The sequence below is a fragment of the Poecile atricapillus genome, chromosome 5 (genome assembly GCF_030490865.1).
Source record: "Poecile atricapillus isolate bPoeAtr1 chromosome 5, bPoeAtr1.hap1, whole genome shotgun sequence".
NCBI lineage: Eukaryota > Metazoa > Chordata > Aves > Passeriformes > Paridae > Poecile > Poecile atricapillus.
Genome location: NC_081253.1, coordinates 20,433,981 through 20,455,242, shown reverse-complemented (window position 1 = coordinate 20,455,242; position 21,262 = coordinate 20,433,981). Strand labels below are relative to the sequence as shown.

The 21,262-nt window shown below is 42.2% G+C and overlaps 1 protein-coding gene across 3 annotated transcripts in view; it reads right to left on the bottom strand.

Moving 5' to 3' along the window:
* Positions 1-20,586, bottom strand: part of ITGA6 (integrin subunit alpha 6) — a 42,587-nt gene extending 22,001 nt beyond the window's left edge. For 2 of the 3 annotated variants that reach the window (XM_058840351.1, XM_058840354.1), the window contains exons 1-3: positions 20,328-20,585; positions 2,060-2,187; positions 1,560-1,639 (exon numbers count right to left, since the gene is read on the bottom strand). In XM_058840351.1, coding sequence (XP_058696334.1) covers positions 1,560-1,639; positions 2,060-2,187; positions 20,328-20,488 — 369 coding nt within the window. In that variant the 5' untranslated portion in view covers positions 20,489-20,585. Of the gene's footprint in view, positions 1-1,559; positions 1,640-2,059; positions 2,188-20,327 lie in introns of all 3 variants that reach the window. The other variant, XM_058840352.1, reaches the window with a different exon arrangement.
* Between the last annotated feature and the right edge of the window lie 676 nt (positions 20,587-21,262).

Below are 21,262 nucleotides of genomic sequence, written 5' to 3'. Positions count from 1 at the left end.
GATACCAAATCCCTCTCTTTCAAGAAGTGAGGAGAAAACCACCCTCTCTCTCAAAGAAAGAAGTGGCTGTCTCCCAACAGCTCTCAGAGTTGAAGGACTGACACACCCATGCAGGACACAAGAAGCTGGTTTAACTACCATCTACCCAAGACTATTCAGAATTTGCCCCTTACAGACAAGTGCCACTATGCAGAGGCTGACAGCTTTTCCAGTGAAGGGACAGGAAGTTGCTCCTACTTCCTCTGTTGGATGTTCCACTTACAGGGTAACTGCCACTGGGGCAGAGCTGAAGCACTAAACACATCCTGTTCCTTATCCTTTTAGACTATCCCCCGGGAAAAGAATTCTAATCAAATATTTAACACAAAGGATGAATAGCCACTGGCTAAGCAGTGTAACCACCAAACCATTGTAAAAAAATGTAAACAATCAAACACCTTTGCCAGCAGTGTTTCTGGAAGAATAAGATGTAGCAGGTTGTGTGAAGAACACAAGCAAGTCAAGTTTTTCAGCTGACAAACCTTTTCTGTGGTTCTTATCAAGGTCTACATGTTTGGCAAACATGCAGCTGCTCCACACTAGAGCACTGCAGTACTGTCCTGCTGCAGTGACCTGCTCCACTTCCTCCACTTGATGCTCGCACCTCATCTAGTAAGTGAATTCCCCACTTACCACTTACAAAGAAAAGACAGGATAGCATTAGTTGATGACTGATTATTCAGTGAACAGGACTGTTTCCATGTAGTCCCCTGCACTTTCTGAGTTCTGAGGCAGACCAAAGCTAGTTATTACTGCCTGTAAATGCTTAAATAACGAGATTTACATCCTGAAGTCGCCTGCCTCCAGGCTTGGAAACAGTGACATTAACCTCCAACTAGATGAGGAAACATCACTGCACACCTATTTTATGGTATCTGTATCTGGTGTCCTGCAGCATCATGAGAGGTTATTATTTAAATTTTTATTGAGAATGTTACTTTTCAAACTCTTTCTCTCCCAATTCTCAAAACCTTTTTCTCTCTGTTTAATATAAAATAAAGAGTATCTACGTATTGTATAAAATAAAGAATAGCAAGTAGTCTTACTGCAGTGCAACTTACTGCAGTGCAATGACCACATTAATTCACAGGAGCTCCTCAGTGGAAGTCCTGATAAAAACTAGAGTGAGCCTGCTCATCTTGGAAAACAGGCTGGTGATAACCTGCTACTTTTACAGCCTTATACACTACTCCTCCCTATTTCTAAAGCAAACAATATTTAAAAGAAAAAATATGTGTATATGTACACCAAAAAAAAGTGCACTCCTTGAAAATAAACTGTCCATCATAGATTGCTACAAAGGTTATAAAGAGAGGCTAACTCACAGAAAAGTAATTTAAAGCTCTTAGAACCTCAAATGCCTTATTTTGCTAACAAGACATTTAAGTCCTTACCTACAAGAAATCAAAGGAGTACACTTAGGCAAGTTATCTTTCAGGAAGCTGCACAAAAACACAGACCATTCAGAACATGTTCTGTAGACCCCAGCTGTTTTTGTAAGTTAGTCCTTTAGCACTTACCACCACATTTCCTCCTGGCCCCTGACTTTGGACAGTTACACCCATCCACTGGTCTTCTTTACTCTCCATCTTTGGGTCAGCTGTGGAGTATCATAAAACAGCTTCAAATATTAACTGTTCACTACATTTTCCTTTTTTTTGAGTTTGTTTTTTGTTTGTTTTTTCTTGAAGCCCGTATGTCAGGAGTCTCTTTATACAGAACACCAGATAGTCTGCAGGTGGCAGTGTCTGTACATTTTATCACTAACGGCATCCATTTAAATCTTTAGCCTATTACTTCACGTTACATCAATTTACAAATACGAGTAAGAATCTACCAAGATTTAAGCATTCATACTACCTTAGCAATTAAGCTACAACTCACTCTGATGCCAAAAGTAGTTATGTATAAATCCCTAGAAGCAGCTGTCTGATCCTGATACACTGCCTCATAAAAGGACATCAAATACAAAGAATCAGACAACTGTTTCAATTCAAAACAAAAGCACTGAAGAACTTACTCTCCTCATCAAATTTGACACGCATGCAATTTGTATTTGGAGATGCAATGTCACAGCTGTACAGCCCTCCCGTTCTGTTGGCTTGCTGGGCTGGAAAGGCCTTTTCCCGAGGAGCTCCAACCAGCAATCTGCAGGGAAAGAAAAATAATTTCAAGGATTATGTTAGAAGGAATATTAGAAAAGAGAAAGGCAACAGAATCAGGAAGTGCTTTCACCATATTGCTAGAGGTCTGACATACCAACATTTGAGGATGTATGAAGAGCTACACTACAGCACTGCTCTTTTAAAAGCAGAAAGGGTAGGGGGGAGAGGAGAGAAGCTGTATAGCAGTAATGCAGATTACAATTACTGGACCTGCAAGCCACTACCTGTATTGTTATTACTTTTATTATTGTTGCAATCTTCATTGAGAGTGGTTGATAAAAAGTAGGTGTCTGGCAGTTTTGGGAAAAATCATCTTTTTATCAGTGCATCAAGTAGGGTATTTTTTGCATTACTAGAAATCATTGATAAGGGCAGGAAATGTCACTAAAATGACCAGAAACCCCCCACAACAGTAAATACAGTTGTTCTCAGCCTGTCTTCTAGTTTTACACCAGTCCTATGCCACTGTTTACCTGAATTTAAAGGCACCTTAGTATCTCTGACCAAAGCAAGATCCCTCCTGGACCAAGGAAGTGTTCACTAAACACTTTTTCCAGGCTCTGTAAAAATATGAACTCCCCCTCTTCACTCCTTTGCAAGATACTTCATTTTGAAGCTGAAAATGGTTTTCTCCAAAAAATCTGTCACCAAGAACAAGCTATTTCCACAAATTACTTATTTCTCCTCTTAAAGAGCTACTATAACAAGCTCTCCTTAGACAATGCTCCGGTAACCAAATACAAAGGTTCTTATTTTAAGCACTAAGTAAAGCAAATTTCCTTCTGTATAGACTGTACATCATGAGCATTATCACAAAACCACCAGCAGGCATATTTACTTGCAAAATAAGGTGTGTCTGAAAAAAAAGTCTTACATTGTCTGTTTCTTTGTAGTGTCACACACACAGAAGCACGGCTGCCTCTCGGGCAGCTGACTAAGTAACAACCAGTGTGCAGCAGTTTGTAGAAGAAGAAGATGATGGGATGGGATGGGATGGGATGGGATGGGATGGGATGGGATGGGATGGGATGGGATGGGATGGGATGGGATGGGATGGGATGGGATGGGATGGGATGGGATGGGATGGGATGGGATGGGATGGGATGGGATGGGATGGGATGGGATGGGATGGGATGGGGTGGGGTGGGGTGGGGTGGGGTGGGGTGGGGTGGGGTGGGGTGGGGTGGGGTGGGGTGGGGTGGGGTGGGGTGGGGTGGGGTGGGGTGGGGTGGGGTGGGGTGGGGTGGGGTGGGGTGGGGTGGGGTGGGGTGGGGTGGGGTGGGGTGGGGTGGGGTGGGGTGGGGTGGGGTGGGGTGGGGTGGGGTGGGGTGGGGTGGGGTGGGGTGGGGTGGGATGGGATGGGATGGGATGGGATGGGATGGGATGGGATGGGATGGGATGGGATGGGATGGGATGGGATGGGATGGGATGGGATGGGATGGGATGGGATGGGATGGGATGGGATGGGATGGGATGGGATGGGATGGGATGGGATGGGATGGGATGGGATGGGATGGGATGGGATGGGATGGGATGGGATGGGATGGGATGGGATGGATGCTGAACCAGACTGTGCTTCCTGACCCTCAGACACAGAACAGTTGAAAGAAGATAACTCTGACATTACAGTGTCAAGGACAGCAAAGCTGAGACTACAGTTGGATCCACAAGGCTCGAAGAGGACCTCAAACCCTCTTTAAAATCCAGCTCTAGTTCTGCTCTGTTGTGCCAGTGGGTCAAAGCACACTGTTGTCCATCAGAATGCTATTTTTACTAAAAACACGACTCACTCTTTTTCATGTCTAACAGTGCAGACTGGATCAGTTATGATAATATGTAGTTTTTCTTACTAAGAAAGTGTTTATTCACTGTCCCTAAAGTAATAAGAATCAAAATTAAATTGGTGTGTTATCAGAAAACATGCTTTTTCTAAAACGAAATTTTATCTGTATTGTGAAACAAACTGCACTACCTCTATAGGACTAAATTCTCCCACAATCCATAATTTATCCTCCTCATGAAAGTAAGCCCTGAATGCTGAAGCATTTAGGTAAAGTATTTGCCTTTGGACCATACACAGGACACACAATCTGGGTGGGGTTTGGCTTAAAAGGTTTTCTGCTTTTCCTGTTATGTACATCTGCCATCTTTTTCAAACATTTTTTCAGAAACATAGCAGTCATCACAAGATTTTGCAAACAACTATGATTTTAGAAAGACCATCAATAACTGAATTTTCTGATTTTGGCAATGATTCATTTAGCTGTAATCTCTTAAGAGTAATTCTTCTGCAAAGCATCAGAGTTATTCCTAATGGAAGAATAGATACATTTTCTTCTCAGTCCTGTTATTGGCCAGGGAAAGACAGGTGACTTTTTTTAACATTAACAACCATAACTTTAAGAAAGCAGAGGTACTGATTTCCTAACTTACAGAAAATTTTATTACTTCTACTTTTTCAGTCAAAACTCGGGGGGGGTAAAGGTGATGTACTGAACTTAGAGAAACCAAAAACCCTTTGTTTCAACTTTTCAAATTTAAATACCTAATTTGATTTAATTCATTCACCTGCGTATTACTGACAGTGGCAGTGCTGGGTCAAGAAAATTAACCCTATTCTTTTCTACAGCATAGTGATACAGTGTCCCTCTCTCTAGCTGAATGACATTTTACAGTACACCATGATCCTGATGACATGAGAGGCCCTACTGAAACACTGAGGATTCAAATAAACAGCATTGCCAACAGAATACAGAGTGGGACGATGTGCCACCTGCCATAAAATGCCACAAACATTCAGTGGCATCTCAGACACTGCTGAGATGAAAAATTAAATTCCTCAGTTTTCTTGAAAAATGTAAGGCTTCCATCCAACACAACCTCAAAGACAACAGGCAACCTTAGATTCTTCCTAATGTCCATACCCCCCAACCAAATATTGCCGATGTTATTTTCCACTGTAAACAAAGAATTTCAAAGCAGACTTATTTAAAACCCTCCAGATTTCAAAGAACTGTTATAAAGAATCCTGTCACTAATCTCCAAGGGTCATCAAATACAAAAACTTGAATTCTCTTGGGTACTTCACTGCAAGTCCTTACAACACAAGGCCAACAGGAGCACACACTATGAGTAAGTGCTCACAAAAGATTAGATCTGTTCAAGTATAATACTATGGTAAATCCTGAAATGCATTTTCAAGTAGCTACCAAAGATGCATTAAAAAGTGGCACAACTCCTTTGTACTTGTTTACTGCTTTTCTGCCCTAAAGACCAGAGCACAGAAGACTAAACCTATGCCCCTGGGTTCTGCAAGACAGGTTACTGAGGTGATGGTTATAAACATTATGAGGATTACCAACGCTAACAGGAATCTAAGAAAGTCACATGCATCTAATCTTTGGTTGAATAAATCAAGCAAAAAAAAAAATTCCTTGCAAACACACTGTCAGTTCTGATCGACAGAGCTGCTGTTCAGCTTGCCCACCATTTAAAAGGGGCATTTGAAAAATCAAAATTCTATTGTTAAAGCCAAATTACTTAGTTTAAAAATAAAAAGTGTGCACAGAATAACGGAAGTATGACATGAACCATGCATCAGTGTGAATTTCAGCATGACTGCAGTAGTATAAATGAATCAGCTCATATATTGAGCTGTGCTACGTGCTCAACAGTCCTTCCTAAAAGGGGACACATTCCAGTCATTACTCTCTGGCTACTTACTCAGCTGTGATTTAATAAAAGAATTTTAATCAAGTTTGAGCTCATTATGCCAAAACCTGGTTAGCTTTCTCTGCAGCTATGCCCATTCTATTTTAGCTTTCTTACTGGCAAGCAAAACCTCTTTCTGCAGGTCAGAGGTAAGGGTAGAGTGAGGGGATGCTCTTCCAGCTATTACTATCTCCTTATACTGGCACATGAAACACAGACACTTAAAACCTTGGAACTTTTCCTCTGCAAATGAAGAGTGACAAAAACAAATTCTTAATTTCTCTTCACCTATGCTCACAGTATGATTCATTTTATCCACTGAGACTTCTCCCTGAAGGTCTGTGGATATGACATGGTCTACTGTAACTACTTCCAATTAGGTTTGAATGTCCAAAATCATGTTCCAGAATCCATATTCGGATAACAAAGTAACACCCCAATGTCAAGAGTGCAGAGTGGGAGATGAAAACCTAAGACACTCCAACATGTAGACAATTTACTGATTTTTCTATGTCATGGCAGATTTGCCTTGTTACTCTACAGAAAACAGCAGCTCAGCCATACAGCATACTGAACATAAACATCTCTTAGCATCAGTTCCTGTCAGAGACTTAGTTTTTTATTATTTGAGTTATGATTAATTAGTATCTAATGTTTACCATGAGTCCAACATCAGACAAAAGCAGTATTGTTATTCCTTATATAAGTTACAGAAACAGATGCTTCTAACTACTTGAATCCTGATTTTCCCCATACATCTTGCTTCAGTACATACACAACATCCTAACTGGGTTTCCCCTGGGCCAATCAGACTGCACAGGTGTTAATCTACAGAAATGTAACATAATAAATTATTAAAATAATTTAATTTAAAAGAAGCATCTATCAAGTGACACCATTAGGGGAAAAAAAAAATCTGAATTCTCTCACACCCTGGAATGGAACTACAATGTTTTTTAGCTCCAGTTATAATTAAAACACGTGTCTTCCAATTTCAAACTGAAATTCTGATTTTTAAGCAAATGAATCAGTCCAGTTGCTCTATCGATTAGGGTTATTTTCATTATTGATTTATCTTAATTACTTCTTGAAGATACGTGATAATAACTGAAGTCCCACTGCCAATCAAGAGCACCTGCTGACACAGCGGAACAGATTTACACCCTTTACAGCCCTAGATTCATAGATACAAGATAATCCCCTAAGATTAGAGCTCCAGGATTGGCGTATGATGCCGTTTTAACTAAGTGACCTTACTGAGGCGCACTTTTGGCTCAGGTGGGTGGTGCCTGCCCTGCACAGACACCAGAGACCCTGGCTGTACCTGTGTGTGTGAGCTGCAGCTGGAACACAACAGGGAGAGCTGGCCCATGCTCTCAAGACAGGGACCAGCAAAGCACCACGTGCCTCTATGGAACCCTATGGCACAGCTACACCCACCCCACCTGACTGCAGCGTTACACCACACCCGAACACAGCAGCAGAGGCAAGAAAAGTTCCGTTTCACCACTTACGCCAAGCACTACTAAAGTCTCAGAAAAGGTATCAAGACATCTTACTGGTTTTATCCACACCTGAAGCAGACCTTTGGATAAGTGTGTGTAGAAAACATGCCTCATAAACCCACATATATCCAAGAAAAAGTTGAGAACTCACTGCCCACACATTCAGGTAGGCACCAGGCCTCAATTTGTCAACTGCTGTTGACCAGTATTGCAAAATTGTAAATACAGGTCTGATTCCAGATGCACAAGCCGTCTATGAACTGTAGGACTGGCTGCATTTAGAAGAGCCCTTCTATTCTGGATTCTGGAACAGCATGATTTATTGAATGCAACATACAACATTCCTCTGGACTTGCGGTGAGAATGTATTAACTGCAGAGTACCTAAAGCACACGGCATTAACAGTGCCATTACAATCACAAGCTTAATATCCCAGGTCAACACTCAGCACAGCTGAGGACACAAGGCTGACCAAACAGTGTCCCTCCTGGGGAGGGTGAGGAGGACAAATCTGTCCGTCTGTCCCTGCAATTCCGCTCAAATTCTCATCCCCCACTGGATGCAGAAATAGGGTACTTTCATGGCCTATTCACTATTACCGTGCTGAGTGCTGTGGGTGGGACTGCGGTCAAATCTGTTCTGTGCATACATTTGCAGAATATATCTTGGTAGGAAGTGTACTTGGTTAGTACAAAACCCTTCTGGGTATCAGGCAGAAGAACAAGACATGGCCTAGGCCTTATTTGACATTCCCACCCCCAGTGCCACAGCAACACAAACCACAAGACCTCCATCCAATTTCCACACTTGCATCTGGAAGCACCATGGCATACTGAGCTTTGCATTTTCTTCACTACTTTATCCTTCCAACAACCAGTGAACACCGAGAAGAAAGGGTGTAACTTCATTTAATCAGATGTGGCCCAAAAGAGTTATTAAAATCCAAAGTAAAATACACAAGATTTCCATTCCAACATATATTACAGAATATGAAGCAGTAGGGTGTAGATTTTAAAACCCTCTCTGCTTTAATTGGTAGTTCTTGAAATGTTTATCAGGTAGCTGTGGCTTCTTCTCAGCTAATGAAAACAGCAGTGACAACTGGGAGTGGTGTCTGCTCAGAGCTATTTGAACTCCCTCCAATACTGCTCACGAAACTATCTTGGACTTTCCAAAAGGAAAGTCAAAGTTAAGATGAGAAAACTGTATCAAAAGAAATGCAGAAATCCTCCAAGCTCCTGGAAGTATTCCCTCATTCCACAGTGAAATTCTTTTCTTCACTTACAGCCTAGAACTGTTCAAGGGTAACATATGATTTTCACAACATACTTCAGAGAAGAAAAATCATCAGCAATTCATTACAGTTCTATTTTCAAATAAACACTCAAAACAAATCAAGTAAAAGGAGGGAGAAGATCTTCAATGTTTTTCAGAGTAAATCCCATTCATCGAAGTAAGAGGTTTCCATTGAGTAAATTACATTTTGATTTAAACAAATACAAAAAATACGACAGTCTGCACCGAACTCAGATACTCTGCTATCTCCCACAGTTTTCTTCATTCCTTAAATTCTTTCCTTTTCCATGGTATCCTTCTACCCAAACAGGGCACCACATCTTTGCCAGCCTTTCTTTAAAAGTAAAAGCAACACTTCTGTAATGCCAGCTCTGAGCCTTAACACACTGAAGTAGAAATCACAAGTGTTTCCTGGGTAAGAAACCATTAACCATTTCCACATATAGGTGAAATAAAATAGTCACTGGTGTAAGTAATTTCCTATTTTGCAGGCTCCACTGAGCACAAGTGTCAAATTTAATATTTCTGTTCTCAGGTAACAATGCTGCCACTGCTGACTCTGCACTTCATTGTTTCCTGAAAGACTCTACAAGGGGTGCAAATTTGGAAACTGACGAAGCTAAATGCCATGAAATGTCTCACCCTTGACTGGACTGTTAGACTCCCACATCCTTTCTCTCCCCCAGTTCCAGTGCCCTCTTGAGGAAGAGTTTCACTAGCTTAAGCAAAATGAAGAAAATACAGTAACTAGCTCTAACTCAGTTTAAATTTTACTACAAAATCAAGTTATCTATCAAATGTTTAAAACCTCCAGGCAGAGACCCCTGATCACAATGTGGACATCTACAGCCTCCTGAGCCATATTTTCAGTCCTCTGCACTGATCTGGTCTCAACTGTTTTTAAAATTAACAAACACAGAAGATGGATGCATTCAACCACGACAATATTTCAACATAACTGAAGTTGGTCAGTGGGACAAACACTGTGTGTGAATATTGGTGGCACCACCCTTGCTTCACACTTGGATTTGGCATTCCACAGCAGAAACAAGTCACACGACAGGAGCACCACAGACTAATTAGCACAGAGATATTGCCCCTTCACACTCAGGCTGCTAATGGGAACTGGAGCTGAACCATGGGCTCCTCCAAAAAAAACCCAAACCCTCCCCAGCAAAATACAACCAGTAACTGTGTCAGCAGGGAGCTTGTTTGTGATGCTTTTTACAGAGACACCCATCATGGTCAGTATGTTATTAACAGCTATTTTAAGTGACTGAATATTCTCCTGATCTGCTACTCCATAGCTATATTTTGGAACTAACAGTGCAAAACTGTGGCCAAGTACATCATTAATCTCTGTTGCCTGGAGGCTTGGCACTTGAAGGATTGCAATTTTAATTTTATTCTTCAGCATTTTTTAGGAAACAGATTATGATAGAGGCTGGAAAAAGAAGCCAAAAGCAGCACAAGGACTAGGGCAAGCTACTACAAAGCAAAACTGGAACTACAAAGATACCTGTTGTTCTGGAAAGGCCACTTATTATTGACTTTCTGAAAGTCACATGGAAAAATAAACACTTTCCCATCATAGTCCAGAGCCCAGCCTGTCTGCATTTGAAACAGGTTTTGCAGATCTCATTTCCATTTGTACAAAGCATTTTTCTTAGAAGAAATGCTACAGTCTGCTCCAAATTTGTGTTTCAAAACACAGTTTTCCATTTCAGACATTACTCTCTGGCTTTAATCAATAGATACCGCATAGTTTTCATACTGTCAAATAGCAAGTGCAACCTGTATACTACTTACAGGTTTAATTTCTCCCTTACAATCTATACATTTTTCAGATTTAAAAGGAAGAACAGACCTGATGACTAACTAGTACTGGAAAATATGTATTAGACAGTTTTATAATTAATGTAAGATAAACTCATGGAAGAAATAATGTTAAAGGGATTTTCATTCAGGTTTTCTAACACAGCAGTGCCTGGTACCACTTGAAATCCTCTTACAACAGCATACAGTTTAACTACAGAAGTGACAAGTGCATCATTTCAAGAAACTAACTTGGGAGCCGAAGTCCTGGCACTTCTAGCTCAGCCCCTGCCCCCAGTCACCTTGTCTGCCCTGGAAGGACTGAACTACGAGAGTCCCACCACAGCCAGCCACAATCCAGCTGCTCTCCACTGCAGCTGCACTGAGCTGCAGGTCCTGATTGCAGCAGGAGAAGCGCTCCAGGCCAGCTGCAGCAGAGCAGAGTGAGGCAGCAGACCGCAGCTACCCACAAGGGCTGGCAGAGTGCAGTGTCCATCGCCGCTGTCCCAGCACCGCAGCCTTGCTCTGCGGCCAGCAGCCCCCACTGCAGGGCCCGCCCTGGCCCTCGGCTCGCCCAGTGCCGCCCCTGCTCTGCGGCACAACGGGCCCTGCAGAAGCAGCTGCTACACAAAGGCTATGCTGGGACCGGTGGCTTGTGGACGTGGCTCACTCTACAGGCTTAAATAAACAAGTGCATAACAGAGATTAGGAATTACTGTCTCCTGCACTTGGGCTGCTGGCCGTCCATGCCATAGAAAATCCCAGAATTCATTTAAACTTCTCCATATTTGCAGGACTTGTCTTTGTATCCCCACTACATATCTCTATATAACGTTCATGAAAAATTAAAGTACCACATCATTTATTAGGTACATATTTTAGAAAACAAACATGAAAGCAATAAAAATATGGAAACGGTTGCTCACTTTTTCTTCTTTGGGAAAAAAAATCTGAAAGCAGTGCACCCAGTATTTGAAGGCACTACTTGTTTGAGAGGTAACAACTTTAACAGGCATATACTGTTCATTCAATGTGCTGAAAGCCATTTAAAAAAAAAAATATAGTAGTTCTAATTCAGCACAAAAATATTTGGGTTGAAATGTCATTCCTCTATTTCCTTCACAGAATGAAGTACATCAGTTTCATTCATCACCATAATTAAACTATTAAAAGGCATGAAAGAAGTACAGCAAGAGGGATGGACATTTTACTGTAGAATCAATGGGCAATATAACACACTACAGCAACTAATACAGCCCTGCAGAATTTGAAGAGCGACTGCTCCCCGTGCTAACCCAAGCCACAGCTCCTTCATTCATACATCAAATCTATGAGATCCCTCCTGCTCCTTTTCCAGACTTACCACGACCTCTCTCTGAATTGTAGGGGGAATACCAAGACAGGTAGAAACTTCCTGCACTAGATACACAACCACATAAATTCTGGCTGATTCGTGGTCTGAACAGAAGTTCACTACATTTAGTTAAACCATACCAAGCAGCACTCCAGGGGGAAGGGAGCTCACCCACACCAGGCCAACACTGGCATCCCTGAGCTGAGCTGTGGCCTGCCCCTCTGCCAACTTAAGCCCCTGGGCTACAGAGGAGTACCCTGTGATAGAGGGCTAAAGAACTCTGCACATGTAGAAAAAGCGTGAACCCTCCTGACATATAATCCCTAGTAAGAGTTTCAGAGAACAAGTACATGAACAGCCATCAAACACACACTTCAACAGCCTGAAGCCACTTGCATGCTAAAGCACAGTTCAAATTATTTTTTCACTCTTAACACCATCATAGCCCTGGGCTAAATGCCTATAATGAGATCCACAGTTTGAGTAAGACTTTTTTCTTCAAGCCATGAACTTAATGACAGAAGCAGATGTGTCACTGAGTACATGACGCATTAAACCCCCACGCCTTCAAATTAACTGAAAACACAGGCACTCAAATCACTTGGAAGAACATCACGCCAATAAGGTATTTTCCTAGGAGACATGTCATACAAATGCCTGTGCAGCTGGGATGCTCAAAGAGCCTTTTTTTATGTTCCATGCAGATACTCAAACACTGATCAAATAGATCAACAGAAATAAACGATATATCCACAAGAAACTGCTCTTTATACACATCTACGGAAGAGGAAACCACTGTATTTTACTATGAATACAAACTGAGAATTTCAACCAGCTTTAAAAGCTTAAGAACAAGATTTTTTGAAAAATAACTTATGTTTGAGACTATGCCAAGCAACCCACTGCATTCTCTTACTCTATATACTGCTACTCCTCCACATGCACACATACCTAATTTTACATGCATACCCTCACACATACATTTTCTCTTTTGCCACTCCTCACATTCTCACTTGAGCAGAATCTAGAATTAATTTGTTTTTTTCAGGTTATTTTTAAAACCCTATGTTCCTGTAAGCTGCAAGTTGTTCAAGAGTATTGCACCTATTTCTAGGACTGGATCTGATCTGACAACAAAAGTATTCTTCCACTATATGCAGGAACACAGCTTGGCTGGGAAGAGAAACAGCTTACACCTTTCACCAATATTCTGGGAGTACAGTACATAATTATCAAACATTTCTCTAGCAGAAAAATAAACTGAGTGGATAAAACAGATTACAGGGACTTGGAAAACTATGCCATATTTGTAGTAGCAGCCACAGGAGCTGGCTGAATAAGAAAAAAATATACCAAATATACTTTAGCATCTTTGGCCAAGAAAATACGGTTTTCACTTGAGGGTTTTTTCACACTACACAAACATGGATAATTAAAATGGCTCTTCATGCACTCTGCTAGACATTACTAACATCTAAGAACCAGGAGACTGAACCACTATGCAGCTTCAGCTGCACCAATGACAAAGTACAAGGCTAATCAAACTTCATCATTCCCTTAGCAGAGTATTGTGAAAAGAGCAGTAAGAAAAGGACACAAAAAATTCAACCTCATGATGGTGTCTTGCCATCTGCAACAGCTGGTTGCCACTTTTGACCACTTCCAGGATAAACATGCATTTCCCTCAGACCTTTGACCCATGCATGTGCTGATAGCAAACAATCCCAGGCAATACAGGAGTGAGTTGTTCCCAGCATATCTGAAATTCCTTTCTTTTTTTTTTTTGAAAGATGTATTTTATAAACCTACTTTTGAGGAAGGTGACAATGACAGATGAAATTAAGAAGAAATGAAGAAATTAAGCACACAGAGTTCCATTTCCAAAAAAAAATGTCATCTTCACTAAAAAGGAAGTAACATTCAATCTAAGAAAATTCTGCCATTCCTATGGACACTATCAGCAAACTCAAAAGTGCTAATCATTCCTATCTACTGTTGTCTATATCTTAGATGATCTCCAAACTCCTTGAAAATAGAAAACAAATGCAAGGAACACAGCTGAAAAGTACCCTAGAAACTCACTTGCTGGCAGTGAAATCCAGTGCAGGATCTCTCCCTGTTACCCCAGAGGGACTAGTGTACATTTTTATGCTGTAGATGGCATCTTGACAGGGCCCAATCCATAAACCCCTTCTTCTTTTCTCCTTGATTGAGCAGACCTTCTCCCTTCCTAACACAGCCTAATCATCCTCACATACATTAGCTCAACTCCTTGAAGGAAATCAACATTAGGAAATTACATATTTTTAGATGCAGTTCTGTAAGAGGAAACAAGAAAAACAGTCATTGCTGCAGCTGATCCAAAAATGATCAATGCATACTAGGAAGTGCTCCAAAAATCACAATGCAAGCAGCAGCACTTTTTGCCTTGCACTGTTATTTTGATACAAAAATCTGTCTCAGGTACTTCACAGCAGAATACACACAAGCCCGTCCTTTAAGATAAACCAACGTAACTCCACTTTTCCAAAGAAATTGCTAAAGAATTCTCAAAATAACCTTAGAAAATGTGATACTCACAATACATTAAACCCAAGGGAAGTGCATTTTAACAAGAATACAATACTTTTTATGCCAGGACTGCTAAAGGAGCTTTGGTATAGTTAATTTATTTTTAACATACAGAATGATTCCCTTAAAAATGGAAGTAAAACCTTGTTTCAAAGTTCACATTTGTTTTTCTAAGCTACATTCTTCTCCCATTACTTTCAAAGGAATAACTTGCTTATGTATATTGCAATCAAAAATATTCCATGCTAATAAAGGAATTATTCAGTATTTTCCAGACTAATCTGCATAGTTCTTTCCTCAAATATTCCTGTTACCTACCCTTGTTAAATACCAAGATAAGGTGTTCATTTTTCAGCTAATGTTTCACAGTACAGACCACCATCTTGCTCATTCAATAATATGGATTTTTACCCACTTGCTTTTAAACTGACATTTGCCCAACAGCCTAATGTCAGTCTTGTCCTTTCCACAGAATATGTCCCCAAAATGGGGCATTTTTACAGTTATTGCTAGAATGATTCATCTAGACCCAGGCTGGTTATGAAGCATTTAAACAGCTGATTTTAAATGCAGTTCTTTCAAGATGAATGAGGTATCTCCAATGAGAATTCACCAGAATGCATTCCTTACAAAACTTACAGTTGCTCGGGCCATGCGGCTGGAATTTAACAGAGGAAAAAAGAATGGCCCATGCTGACTTGGTGAACAATTTGCTGCTCTAACATGCCAGGCAACCCAATATGCTAATTTCATTTATTTGGTGGAGAAATCAGACAGCAACAAATTAGATCAGTAATCATCCCTCTCTGCTTGTTAGGCCTTATGAAAAAAACATTTATGAGAAGCCAACCTACCTGTCTGGCTTCTGCCACCAATAACCAAGAACATAACTCAAAATCATTACTGGGAAAAAAGCCAGCCTTCTGCAGTTTACTCCTCCTGTAACAACTACGCATCTCTTATGCAACTTAAATTCATCTCACTTCTTTCACTCATGGTATTAGTAGCACAATGGATCTTCCTTGAAAATCTGTCCCCTACCACTACAAGAAAACTCTTCAACTACTCCTCCCTCCCAGCTTCATTTGATCCTGACCTTTGCCACAGGACATCTATCTTGAACACAAACTCCTCTACTATCACTAAGAAAGCAAATAAAGCACACTAAGCAGGTTATCCAAGAATAGTTTGCACAGACAAAATCAGAGAAACACTTAAGAGAAGAAAATACTAGGTGCAGTGACACAGTAAAATCACAGCCTTAAAAAAAAGAAAATTTATTATAAATCCTTTATTTTTCAATTGACAGAAGCACTAACAAAAGACCATCACTATTACAACTTTTAAACCTGAAGGTGTAAACATGCATTGTTATTAATTCAGTTCACCCAAAGTCTGAATTATGCTACACCACCTCTGCAAGCAGAAATTGCCATCTTCCACTGCAGAGCAGCATAATCCAGTTCTTTGTTGCTGGAGCAAAGAGTCTCTGAGCCCAAGCCCTGAGAGAACACAAAAGTACTGGCTAAATGCCACTGAGGATGCACTGCAGCAGTACAGCAATGTCAGCAGTCCTGCTGACCTAAGGCAACTCTGCTATGTATTGATATAATAGAGAAGTGCAGTATCAGCAAAACCTGTGACAAGCAAAAATTTCAGTAAGACATTGCAATTTTTAGGATTTTATGGCTGGTAATGGTCAGTGCAGTTTTGACATAAAGTGCCTACCCATAGCTTTCAATACAGCTTTTCAGCTGATGGGAGAATCCTGAATGCTGGTAACTACAATATCTTCCCTTTTTTGCCTTACACAATAACAAGAAACCTACCTGAATTCAGCTCCCGACTTCTACTGAAAATAATACCAGAATTACTTGCAAGTAAATCTTCTGGGTGCCTTGCAAGTCAGGATATTTTGTGATTCTATCATTCTAAATCATAAATAAGAACTGGCTGATGGGTGTTAGGTTTACACTTGGACTGACCTTAAGGGTCTTTTCCAACCCAAGTGATTCTAGGGTTCTATCATTCTATGAAAGTAATCTACCAATTTAGATATTATTGATGTTTGTGTTTTAATTCAAGATGCTTAAATCACTGTAAATTACAACAAAACTGGAATGGACTTGCTGGACATCTTACATGGAGTGTACATGCATACATACAGATCATATCTCTATATATTCTATAAAATTACATGTATGTGACTACATGCACTACATAGTGAGTAGCTAGTAATTATATTTTTATTATAATAGTAATATATTTATAACATATAGTAGCTAATATATGCACAATCAATGTAGTCTCATCTGGAGATGCAGGAGACACTCACATTTTCATCACAGGACCACTTACATTTTACATTTTTACATTTCTCCTATAGCTACACCATCTCCCAGTCTCAGACCCCCTAAGTTACAAACCTTCTTCCAGTCTGCAGATGAAATGCACTGCTGTTGTGCCACCATCCCCCTGCAGAACCAGAACTCCCTATCATCATATTCACAGATTAAAAACAGAACAAACTTACACAGGGCAATAAGCCCTGCTCATTTACAGCTCCATCAGCCTATGGATGCTAAAGCATCCATGAGCAAAAGCAGGCAGCACAGTGCCTGTGGAATAGCAGGTTGCATAATTTTCTCAGTCTCGCCTGAGAAAGTGGTGTGGGAAATCATAAGGAGGAATTAAAACAATCCTCAGAGATAGAAGACAGCCTTGCAGGTGCTGTTTGTCAGTTTCTTGTTTTCTTGCAAGAGAAGGTGGAGGAGTGGTGTACCCCACTGACCAATGATGGCGATGTGTTAGTTCACTAACCAATAAGGGTTTTACCTTTCTGTACTTTCACGTATCGGTCTATAAAAGAAGATCTGAGGCAATAAACCGTAAGCTCCCCTGTTCAACTCACAAGAGAGTCTGTGTTGTTCTTCTCGCCATTCCCAATAAAGCGACAATCAGCCTTTTCTGCTGCCTTATTCACCATGCTTGACAATGAACCAGAACCATAGGCACAAATCCAGGGAGGCTGCCTTGGTACCACCAACACTAATGTTTCTCAAAGCACAAAGTCTGCATTCATCTGCCTTTCATACCATTAGCAGTCCTCTTTCAGTCCTCTAAACTACAGCTTTTGTCATCTCAATCTGACAACCTTTCCAACTCTTCTAACCTGAAGGTAGTCAAAACCAAAAGTTTGTTACTGGTCCATAGTTTTATACTCAGTACCATTTACAACAAATGTCTAAGCAATTGAACAGTCATCTGTTCATCATGTTGAAAGTTAAGCAAATCCTCATTAGCAAACATAACATTTGTAGCTAACACTAATAAATTAATTTGCCATTCAAAGCTAATATGCAATCCACAGTATTCTGTGACTAAGAAAAAAAGATGATCAAAAGCAAATACCATGTTTAGTCAAAGCTATTACAGCTGTACCTTTATTTGTCACACTTCCTAGACATTCTCCACCCTCCTCTTTAGAGAGGATTGTTGTAATGATTAACACTGAATAATTCTGCATGAGGAAGAGGGAACCATTTCACTTAACAAATGCTGAAGTGGGGTAAGAGAAAAATTATACATAATTTCATTTTTACCACGCCTTGCTTCAAGTCATTAGCCCTTAAACAGAATCAATGTATTTCACTTTCTCTCATTTTCTTGCTTTTTCAAAGATGGCCTGATCTTGCACATGTCTATGACAACCTGTTTCTAATTTTGTAAAACTGGAGGGGTAGAAGGGTGCTCAAGCTGACAGGTTTCTTTGAAATGAGGGTCCCTGCCAGATGAGATTCCAAGTATCACTTTTAATTACGTTTCAGTATGAATTGGAGTTTCTGTATTTTTGGCAACTACTTCACGGTGTTCACACCCTAAACATAACTGAGTTTTGAAACTAGCATCCATTCAAGAAGAAGGGGTAAAATAAATACTTCTAAGATATACCTATCTAATACCTGACTAAGAGATAGCTGTACATAAATCCACTTTTGCAGCAGAGGTAAGACAGATCAAAATGCATCTGGGAATGCAAAGGTGTTGCCCCCCTGAGTCCTGCTGTTACAGGTAACAGGCAGCATGCAGGCATTAGACATACTAGTCTCTCAGCAGTAGGCTTCAGTATGTCCTCTGTTCCTGTGACTTTCTACCTTCCCCAAGTATCTGGAAGCAGCAGATACCAACTGTTCCATCTACGAAGAGTCAATCAATTTAGAAATTGCATGAGGTTTCCATGGAAAGACCACACAAATCCTTTGGTATTAGCTCAACTTAGCTCATTTTTATTTGATATAAAAAATGCAGCCTAACATGGAAGGCTTCTCTTCAAGACTCCCCACCAAACCTCCTGTTTCAGAAGACACAACTCACACAATGTGAGCTAAACCCAGCTCAGTCCCTAAGAAAGATAGTTCAGCATATTTAATGTCTTGTTCTCTTAAAGCCACACACAGCCTCTTACAGACAGAAAAATTATGTTGACTACAACATGCCTGTTTGACATAAAAAGTTTCATTCCAAGCATACTACCCAGCAGCTACCCAGGGTAGCATTCCAATTCTTTATGCTAAAACTCATGGATTTGAAAAATGACCAAGACACCTCATACTCAGAAGTCCATGTCACTAGACAAACGCAGTTTGTCTAGTCTGGTTTTGTCTCTATTAGAGACCCTTGCTTCTCATGAAAGCCTGGATTCAGAAAGCCATGTCAAGGCAGATAGCATCTGGCTCTGCTCTTTCCCCACATTGGATTGCCTGAGGAAGCACTTACTAGACACACAATACAGAACTTTCATGCCACTAATCTCTGAGGCATTTCAGCCAAATAGTACATACCAGCTTGAATACTGTGACTGTCCTTGTGTTTCTGCTTCTTTCTTCTCAGTAATTGGCTGCCTGCATGTTCCTACACACTCATTTTGCCAGTACTGACAATACAACAGGAGACTAACAAGCTTCAGGCATTGCTTTCCTGGTAGTACTAAAATGAGACCTGTGCAAGCGTAATCCTGTCAAAACTTAAGATAAAGGCCTCTGGAAAGGAGCTCACAGATTTGCATTTTATTCCTCAGGATGCTATGGGTAAATCCCACAGGATTTTTCAATTTACTACCTAACTTTATTAAGAATATTCTTTCTTTACAGCTTCCTTCTCTCGTTAACTCTGTATGGATAACAGGCATATCTTGCCTTGAATTAAAACTAAATATTTGAGGAGGGGGCATTTATTTAACAACAATACTTTATGCTCTCACTCCATCCAGCACTACTGGAGAGGGTGGGGTCCGGCACTGCTCCGCTACGGACACAAAGCAGCAAGGATGCTGAAGATGTACACAGGAGCGTTATTTTGCCTTTCTAATTTCCCAAAAGAAGTTTCACGCATATGCCACTAGCACCTACTTATTTCTCCTGACTTCGTATCACCTCTCATCTGCACTCCCGGGCACGGTCCGTCTTGAACAGCAGAGCCTGGCTCATGCGAGGCCGGGTAGGCAGAGGGAGAACAGAGCCGAGAGGCTGTGTAGGCTCCGGCGGAGCAGCTCACTGCAGCCTGCCGGCGCGGCCCCCGCAGGAGAGCGCAGCGGCGGGAAGGGCTCCCAGCGGCGGCTGCGGCTCCTTCCCCTTTCTAGCCCCGGCTCCCCACAGGTCCCCGCCGCCCGCCGCTGCCCCGGCTCCGCAGCGCCCGCGGCAGGTGCTGCCCATCCCTCCGAGGGGCCCCCGGCCCCGCTCCCGCCGCCCGGCCGGACTCCCCGCGGGGGCTGCCGACCCCGGCCCGCCGCCAGGGGACGTTTCCCTCGGTGGAAGGTAGGAGGGTCGCCGCAGGCGGCCCGGGACGGGGCCGGACGGGGCGCGGTGCACTTACAGCCGTTTCTCCTGCGGCTGCAGCTGCCGGTGCATGGCCAGGGAGAAGCCGAAGAGGCTGCCCGTCTCCCCGCTCCAGCTGATCACGTTGTCCGTGTCCAGGTTGAAGGCGCCGGCCAGCCCCGGCAGGAGGGGCAGGTAGATGAGGAGCAGGGCCGCCATCTGCTCTCGCCCAGCACGGGAACCTGCTGCCAGCGCCGCCGCCGCTCCCCGCGCCCGTTGTGCCCCGCCGGCTCCGCGCCGGGCCCGCCCCGCCCCGCCCTCCGTGGGTGCTCGGCCTCCGGCACAGCACAAAATGTCCCCGGGGCCGGGCCCCTTCCCCTGGGAGGGGCAGCCGAGGGCGTCGCCCACCGCCTCCCGGGGCCCCCAGGGGGCTCAGTGCCTGCCGCGCCCCAGCTTCGGATGTCTTTGCCCGTAGGGATGCGAAATAAAGCCGTACCGGGGGGCGGGTCACGGCCCCAGGTGAGGGCCGGGCCGTAGCCTGCGCGCACCGCTGGGAAAAGGGCCGAGAGCTCCCGGGGCGAGGGGCGGGATGTGTTTGAGACATCAAACCGTGCCCCCCTGGGCGCTGATACCGCTCTGGCTGCTGCTTAGCCGGGTACCGACCACGGGCATAACACATTGCTCAAGTGTTCTACGCTTGATACAGAACTACGGACAGCATGATCCCAGTATTCGGTCTGTGTTCCCCAAACAACACATGCAAAAGAAGAAAAAAAGGCGAAGGAGGAAAAAAAAAAGTATCTCTGTTTTCCAGACTCTTCACAGAGCACATGAGAACAGAAACTAAAGAATACCTGAATCTCCTCCTCCAGCATTTCCTATCTCTGAACACATCTGAAAATTTCTTACTCCTACCTTTTAATTGTTCAAAAACAATATGTGGGTTTGGATCCCAGGTCATTTTCTCTTATGCTTTCACCCATAACTCCAAAA